The following is a 9,464-nucleotide window of genomic DNA, read 5'->3' as shown; positions in this document are numbered from 1 at the left end:
ACTAGAAGAAGAAAAATAAATTTCTGTCTAACCCTTATAGTGTTTGGCTGAGACCCTTTTGTCTCTAGGGCACCTCATAAACGGATAAGCTTATCTAGATTAAAAGATCTCCACTGTGGCCACAGTAGTTAAATTTCCTTGCTAAGATTAACCTACTCCTTCAGCCTTTAAAAAAAATGCTTCTCTACTCACCTGAGGCCACAAACTGGCACCAGTGCACTTCTAGTCAAAGCCAGTCAGACTCTGGAACCCCTGAGGCTTCTGAGTCGGAACCGGCCCATCCCCGAACCCTGTCCGGTCCTCAGACAGAACCGGCCCATCCCCGAAGCGTGTCCGGCCCCTCAGTCGCAAAAGGTCCGTCCCTGAACCCTATCTGGCCCGTCAGACGGAACCGGTCCATCCCTGAACCCTGTCCGGCCCCTCAGACGGAACCGGTCCATCCCCGAAACCTGTCCGGCTCCTCACATGTAACAGGCCCATCCCCGAACTCTGTCCGGCCCCTCAGACAGAACAGGTCCATCCCTGAACCCTTTCTAGCTCCTGAATAGGAACCGGTCCAACCCGAACACTTTTCAGCTCCTCGGATGGAACCGGTCTGGTCCCTCCCCGAACCCTGTCTAGCTCCTGAGTAGGAACCGATCCGTCCCCGAACCTATGCGGCCCTTCAGATGGAACCTGTCCATCGCCGAACCCTGTCCGACAACTCAGACAGAACCAGTCCATCCCCGAACGCTGTCCGACCCGAGTCGGAACCGGTCCATCCCCAAAGCCTGTCCGGCCACTCAGACGGAACCGGTCCATCCTCGAACCCTGTCCGGCCACTCAGACGGAACCGGCCCATCCTCGGACCCTGTCCGGCCCCTCAGACGGAACCGGTCCATCCTCGAACGCTGTCCGGCCCCTCAGACGGAACCGGTCCAACCCCGAACGCTGTCCGGCCCCTCAGACGGAACCGGTCCATCCCCGAACCCTGTCCGGCCCCTCAGACGGAACCGGTCCATCCCCGAACCCTGTCCGGCCCCTCAGACGGAACCGGTCTATCCCCGAACCCTGTCCGGCCACTCAGACAGAATCAGTCCATCCCCGAACGCTGCCCGACCCGAGTCGGAACCGGTCCATCCCCAAACCTGTCCAGCTCAGTAGGAACGAGTCTGGTCTATCCCCGAACGCTGTCCGGCCCCTGAGTCGGAACTGGCCCATCCCCGAACCCTGTCCGGTCCTCAGACAGAACCGGCCCATCCCCGAAGGGTGTCCGGCCCCTCAGTCGCAAAAGGTCTGTCCCTGAACCCTATCTGGCCCGTCAGACGGAACCGGTCCATCCCCAAACCTGTCCGGCTCGGTAGGAACAGGTCTGGTATGACCCCGAAAACTGTAGGCTCCTGAGTAGGACCTGGTCCATCACTGAACCCCATCTGGCCCCTCAGACGGACCAGTCCATCGCCGAACCTTTTCCGGACACTCAGACGGAACCGGTCCATCCCCGAACGCTGTCCGGCCCCTGAGTCGGAACCGGTCCATCGCCGAACCCTGCCCGGCTTCCAAGTCGGAACCGGTCCATCCCCGAACCTTTTCCGGCTTCTGGGTCAAAACCAGTCCAGACACAGGCCGGTTTCTGAGTTCATCCCAGTTCAACTCTGGCCAGTTTTTCAGCGCAGTTCGGAAAAAGAAATGCTCAAAGTCTCAAAGCTCCGTAACACAAAATCTGCAGAGCTAAGATCCAGGGACTTGCCCACCACCTCCAGAGGCAGCCAGAAAGTAGCGAGATCACGGGACCCCACAGGTACCAATTTTGGTTGTTTGGTATTCCTGGGGGCCCTGTGTATGTGTGTAGGGGAGGGGGTGGGATGGTAATCTCCTTCGGTTCCCTCTGTGAGGCCTGGGCTGTTAAAAGATAAACTGAGGCATATTAAAAATGTTTAAGTGTTTATTTGTGCAAAAATTGATTCAAATCCAGGGTATCCAATCTAGCAGATAGAAAGGGGCTCTAAGGACCTGTACAAAAGGAAAGACTTATAGGCAGAAGGGAGAAGGAGCAAGAAAATTATACTAGGGGAAAAAGCAGTTAGTTATTGCATGTTAACTTTCCTTTAGGGAACAGCATGGATCTGTCAGGTGGATTACCTGATTAGTGCTGATCAGGTGATCCCTGATTGACTGGTGTAAGATTCTGTTTCTGGGAGAGCTGAAACTAATTAAGTCCCAGTTTTGTGATGTGGCACTTAGCATAAGTGACTTCACGAGGGGCCTGTTGTCTTGTTTTTAACAGGAGATATTAGTTGTATTCTGACTCAAACAAACTATAAAAAATAATGAGACATTCAGGAAAATTTATGAGTTATTTGGTGATATTGAAGGAATATCAATATTCTTATCCTGGGTATGGTAACAGAACTGGGATTTTATTTTGGAAAACTAAGAGTACCTCTTTTCAGATATTTATTGTAATTCAGATAAAATGGTATAATGTCTGAAATTTGAGTTAATATAGTGAACAGGGAGGAGTAGGTTGGGTATATTTGAAATTACCTTGGTCATGTGTTGATAATTTTGTGATAATGTGTGATAGGTAAATGAGGTTTTATTATACTGTCTTCTTGATTTTAACCTGCTTTAGAAATTAACCATAATAAGAAGTTTACAATTTAAAATAATTTTTGAATCATTGAATGGAATTTAAACATTGAATGAACTCCAATTGAATGAAACTTACCCAGAGTAGAATCAATTGATGTCAGTAAACATTACAGAAATGGGTTGGAAGAAGCATTCAACTATCTGACCTCAACTAAGAGAAATACAAAGAAAATCTTAATTTTTTATAATTAGCCTGAACTAAATTATCTCTAACTCAAATTTTAGTCATAAATAAATTTAAGTGATGAATTCAAACACTTACTGATTGCATGTTTTTAAACTTTCCCTTAACTTAGCAAAAACAGTTCCTATTTAAATACAGTTTTAGTAATGAATCTTAATTATCAACAAAGTAGAATGTGTTTTCTTTTTTTAATTAGTAAGGAAGTGTTATAATCCTTGTGATTACTTTCAGAGTTAATTTTTTTAAATATAAAATGGAAAAATACACATACTGAGAAAAACAGTATATTTTCTATGTTCCAAAACTTATGATAGGTTTTGTGTATGTGTGTTATTTTGAATATTATAACTTAATTATAAATGACATTATATTATTTGGAGGTTTTATATCTCATTCTCTAGAATGCTTAAAAACATTAATTTCTGCCAAATACAATATACATAATTAAAAACATATTTAGGTATTTTATCATGTAAGTTTTCAAAATAGTTACAGAAGACAGATGTTTCTTCTGGTTAATATGAAAGCATATTATTGTCATGATTACAAATAGTGTTCTAAATGAGTCTCTATCCATAGCTGAAAATAAGAATTTTTTTGTTTTAATTATTACTTTTAAAGTTATGGTTTTCTTTTTTTGATAAAAAGTGAACTGGTTTACTGCTTTCATTTAGAAGGTAGAAAGCAGGTGAAAAACATGACTGATATATGCCTTTCTGCACAATGACCTTATATTGGAGTTGAAGGGTTGAAAAGACCCAAACCATGCGCTACGAGAATGCAGAGTTGTTATCTTTGAAAAATGATGCCATTCTCCTAGGAAATGTGATTTCCAAGTAGAGGGAAACAGTAATTTCTCTTGCATTGAGACATAAAACCCCCCATTTTTTCTTTAAGAGGAGGTAGAAGGCATTTAAGTAAATAAATAAAAACTGGACACATTAGTACTACTTTGAAACAAATGTTTTCCTGTAAAATTTATCTCTCTACTAGTATAAGCTCCCCATTCATACATGTGTATTCTATATATTTCTACTCCTGTTGACAGATTTTTCTAATTTCATATAACTTGTGTTAATTAACTTAAAATTTTTAAATAAACAAGTATTTCTTATTCTATACTAATCTTCTAAACATTAATATTTAACTATGTATTGTACAGATGAGGTCAGTGTTATCTATGAGCTTAAAACAATTATCTTGAGAAATATGCAGATACCAGAAGGGTGAAATTTCAATGCCTTACTTACTGAATTTTATTTAAATCACTGGTAGGTTTTTTGTTTTTGTTATTGTTTTTGTTTTTTTGCATTTGCATTCTGAAGGCTACTAAACATTTCCCTAAAAATAACTTGTTTGCATATAGCCTTCTATAGAGAAATTATTAAAAACAAGAACTAAGAAATATGTCCTTCTCCCCTTGGGTTGCCATTTCAAAATAAAGGCTTTGATTTCACACCTAAGAAAAAAGCATTTATTGAAGTTCTCATGTGCCAGACATAGTTAAGATTTTGTTATAAAAAGATGATGAAACCAAGAGTGTTCTCAGGGTGCAGACTCTATGGTTAGCAAGTAACAGCAAGTAAATATATCATTAAAATAGACTATAATTAATGCCAAGAAAGCAGGAATCAGAAAGTCATGGGAATACAGTTCAGATGGGGCTTCATGGAAGAAATATAACCTGCCCCAGATGAACGTGATTAGCAATGATTAACCCATCACATGTGTGTATGCTAAGGGGAGGCCTTGGGAAGTTGGTTTGCCTGGGAAAAGAGAGGTGGAGATAAACGGAAAGAAAAGGCTGAGTGAAAAGGGCATATGCAAGAGGGGTTCAGAATTCAGGGAAACACAAATTGCACCTGAGGTGCTGAAACATGAAGTTCAAGAGGGAAAGCATAGGGTGCCTACACCGGAGGGGAAGAGAGCTTCTACAAGTTCTTGATTTTCTCTCGCTTCAAGACCATGGAGAATTACTGAGTGGTTTTAAAGAATGATGTCATTTAAATCTGCATTGTTTATTTGTTAAAACCCCATCCAACCATGTGAGGTTCTTTTTTTTTTTTTTTTTTTTAAGAATGCATTATGATTACAAGAGTAAAAGTTGGGCTGCAACAGAACAGAAAGTTCAAGAGTTTCAAGTCCTAATAACCCATCCACACTCAGCTTAAAATCCCATGATTTTTTTTAGCACTTTAACACTATAAAATGCAGTGAGAGATGGGAAACTTGGAAGCAAATAATCCCGTATCCTGGGAACTTTATGAATACAATACCAGCAAAAGGAATAAATTACAAGAACAATCATTTAACTCACAAACAAATCAACTTGGGTCTTTGAAAGGACCCTGTCTTTTTCTTAGGAGTCCCTCATATTGCAGCATGATCTTCCCACCCATGTCCATAGTTGATTTTATCTTCACTCCTAATTTAACCTCTTCACGATGTAACATTTTCCTACCCTCTTTTTATCCCATCAATGAACATTTTCCCCTATGTGATGAGTAGCAAAATGCAGGTGCTCACATGCATGCATGCACACACACTAATACACAAATAAATAAAATCCCAAAACTTTATTTTCTTTCCACTTGGTGTCGAATTTTTCATAGTCATGGTTTATTCTTCCATTTAATCTCTTTCATCTGACTTTCACTGCCATTATTCATTAGAGAGGGCATAGAGGAAAACAATTTTCTAGGTGAAATCCACCTTTACCTTTCTGTCACACACAATGCTTGTATTTCCACACTTAAAATCACCTGTAACTTTTTCATTGGCCTCTCATTTAGTCAATCACATATGGAATATACCTTCAGAGCTGGTCTTTTATGATAGAATCTCATAACTGTTGTAAGGAACTCATCAAGGTCATCCCTGTAATTGGCTAGGATGTCAAAGAGGAATAGTTGATTGAGAATAGTTGGTTCTGTAAGATAGGGATTTTCTAAGTGATTACCTAAGGAACATATCAGTGAGGGCTACTTCTGGGCATTTTGGTCAGAATTTTTGGTGATAGAATTACTTGCTGGATAGATGATCATTGAGATTGCTTTCTTGGGAAATATCTGAATGTGACTATATGGCACTTCTCTCCGGACTATAAAAGGGTGTGTTTGTGTGTGTGTGTGTGTGTGTGTAATTCCTGTACACATTAAACATCTTCTTTTCTCCTTCTTTTTTCTTCTGCTCCTACTCACTCTTACAGCTTCTGAATTCTCTGGAGGATCTTTGTCTTTGAAGTCAATCAGTTTCCTTATTTTATGATGCTTTCTTATTGTTTAAATAAGACTTTTTTAGAGAGTAGGGGAAAGATTTTAGAGCCATGATGATATGATTTATCCAGCTCCCCAAACTTCCTAAACTTTGCCCTGCAAATCATCCAAACTTCCAAAGGGAATAAAGAATGCAGAGGGCATTTGCAACCAACATACTTCATTAACATAAGAATCAGCTTCTTCATTAACATAAGAATCCGCATCTAGCCCTCTGCAATGCAGTGTTCTCTGATGAATTGCTGGTGCATTTGTTTCTGTTTAAGGCTTAAGTGGAGACTCCTACACAATCACTTTTTCCCCTCCAACCATCAGCAACCCAGATCTCACATCAAGAGATTAACTGAGAAAATTACATTTGCTTTTGTAACCTTTCCAGAATTTAAGATGTTGTTAGCCCTGTGCTGTTGCTAATGTTGACCTTTCCCAAGTTTGTGTCTTCAGATTCCATGAGAATACATGCCCTCTGCCATACAGCTTCCTTCCTAAATGTTGCTGGTTTTTTTTTCAATTAATTCATAGAGGTTAACCTCTATTGTGATTGTTTTATTAGGATTATACTGAAGTCTCTGGGTAAAAACCAGGAATAGGGGTATGTAAAGAGGGAAGATTCTGTTCTAAGTTATCCTTCCCGGCAGTGGCCTGGAAGAGACCACAGATACAGGCAGAGGCTGTGGTACTAGGTCCACCTAGTGGACGCATACCCTGCTTTGCTTGCTTACTGCAGACAGCGGGCAGTATACAGTGTTAGCTTTGAGCCCCAGTAAGATTGCTCATTAGAGAAGAGTCTTCACTATAATCAATCTCACCAACTCTGTTTGACTGAAGAATGCTAGGGAAAAATATAGAAGCATGGAGAAGTGAGGACTGACGTCTCAAAGTTTCATATGCTGAGTGCTATACGAGAAGATGTATATAATCAGGTTGATGAAATGGTCATTTTTGAGGTTAAATAATATTGAATATTGGCCATTTCGTGTGATTCAATCTCAAGTGATCACAAGTAGGCTCTGTTTGTAGGAATGATTAATGAAATGTGAGAAGGAATAGAGAGCCCTCCAGAGAGACTCACACTGGTTGGGAGATGTAACCACCTAGTGTGCTCAGAAACCAGAATCTGGTCCTGTAATCTCAATGGGGACCACAGAGTGGAACAGTGGCTGTGTATTTTATAAAATTTAAGAATTGTTTGATGGCAGGACACAATACAGTGACCCTGGGATAGATGAAAGGCAGAACTCTGTTACTTGCAGCTCTGAAAGAGAGAAGGATGCAACTGTGGGTTCACAAAGGGGGTTGCCCCCTGGACAGGAGAACAGCGAGCTGGAGCTGTAGGGGCCAGCTTATGTACAGCAAGAGAGGGTGGGGGTGGGGGGTGTTTAACTGGGTTTTGTGGGCTCCCTGAATACCAGCTAATTTGAACAATTATGCACACTCAAGGAGGTTGTCTCTAGTTTGGAGTTTTAGGTTGCATTTTGCTTTGACAATATGAGATATCCTGGGTCACAAAGTTAGTCATATGTCAATCACACATACTTTGTCAAAAACACTGACTTTTTGAAACAGACTCACAAATATAGAAAACAAACTAGTGGGTACTCATGGGGAGAGGGGAGGGTGGAAGGGCAAGATAGGGGTAGGGAATTAAGAGGTACAAACTATTATGAATAAAATAAATGAATTATAAGGATATATGGTACAGCATAGGGAACATAGCCAATATTTTATAGTAACTATAAATGGAGTATAACCTTTAAAAATTGTGAATCTGAATGTTGTGCACCTGAAACTTAATCAACTATACCATAATTTTAAAAACTTGACTTTTCATTTCTAGAGAATTGGGATCACAATTAGGAAGACTGAAAGCACAAATCCCATATATATAAATGATTAAAGAAAGCAAATAATACAACGCAAGAAAAAGGGATACACACATGACATGTAATGTCAGGTTCATATATAGCCTACCAGACAGGATGTTTTATCCTCAAGATACTCTGTCTACTTGAATATATTCCTCCATCCTTTCTATTTAGAAAAACCTAGGTTATAAAGATCAACACAGAGATGTGTTTTAAAATGACTGAACTGCTTATTAACTCATTCAAATATAAGGTAAACCAATTAACTTATTTTCAGTATTATTTTTGAATTCATATGAAATCTTTGACTTAAAATAATTTGTTTAAATCTTTAATTAAATGTAAAAAAGTTATTTTTAATCAACCCCTTAGCTGCCACACACAGAGCTGCCTTATAAATGTCACTGAGTATTTTTGTTAGATACGTAGTAACTATTTAAACATTATGCAATCCTCAAATAATCTAAAGATTTTCCACATCTCCAAATAAATGTCATTCTTTGAAACAGATACTGGGAAATTTTTCAAAATGTTATCTCACTCATCATCCTTGTTCTACAAAATGATCATAGTAAAAATACAGTTTACAGTATTATAAATGTGCAAAATGATTTTAATGAGAAGAAAGTATTGTGCGTGGGTCTGTGAATCTAGTTTTATGCTTTCATTGGCTATTTTAGTCACTGCATAGAAGGGCAAGAAAGCTCCCATCAAGAAGTAGGAAATAAGAGACAAAGGATTTCCCTTGGGAAGGTAAACTCTAAATTCAACACATTATATGTAAGGCCACTGATAACACTGAAGATAGATCACTGACAGGCAAGAAAAACATGACAGCAAATGGATTTAAAAAATTAACTTTGCAGAAAACAAAAAATGTGCCCACTGAATTTTGTTAGAAATGTATACAGAGGGGGGAAAAAAAGGAGAGTTTTGGCATTAGCTACCTATTGTTATGCAAGGAAGAGATTGCCCTGAACCAAAAACTTAACCCCTCTTATGGAATGAGAAAGTGACTTTATTGAGAAAATGGATACATCTGTCTGTGTTAGCCTGTGGGTATTAAATATTCGAATCGTACAAGTATCCCACCAATCTGTTCCCACCTCTCAGACACCAGTCCTGATCCTATTGTCAGCCAGCAATCTTCTGATAATGGTCTCCTCATGTAGCTTGCATGAAGGAAATCTGCTCTGACAGTTATATTTCTATTGTAAGAAAATGAATTGGCGTTGTAGCTTATATCTGTCGCTCTTGATTTTGATCAACATGAGTCAGCCTTCTCAAGTTTGATCAACTTGATACAAGGAACTACACCAAGAATTTGTCTTTACAATGCAGAAGACCAGGTCGCCATATCCTACATCATCATTAACTAAGCATTGTACGTGTCCCTTCGCAAGCCGAGTCTCTCTTTGACAAACTAGGGATTTCTTTTTTTTTAAGTCTCCAAGCTCAAATCTACAAATCCTGTGATACCGTACTACAGATAATTGTAAACTTCCA

The 9,464-nt window shown here is 39.7% G+C and overlaps 1 protein-coding gene across 1 annotated transcript; it reads left to right on the top strand.

Moving 5' to 3' along the window:
* Positions 1–654: 654 nt before the first annotated feature.
* LOC116664752 (keratinocyte proline-rich protein-like) lies at positions 655–1,143 on the top strand. Its single transcript, XM_032482955.1, has one exon. It carries the CDS (start codon positions 655–657, stop codon positions 1,141–1,143), a length of 489 nt encoding a protein of 162 aa, XP_032338846.1.
* The last annotated feature ends 8,321 nt before the right edge of the window (positions 1,144–9,464 follow it).

The sequence above is a fragment of the Camelus ferus genome, chromosome 7, assembly GCF_009834535.1.
Source record: "Camelus ferus isolate YT-003-E chromosome 7, BCGSAC_Cfer_1.0, whole genome shotgun sequence".
Taxonomy (NCBI): Eukaryota; Metazoa; Chordata; class Mammalia; order Artiodactyla; family Camelidae; genus Camelus; species Camelus ferus.
This window is presented reverse-complemented; position numbering and strand designations above follow the sequence as displayed.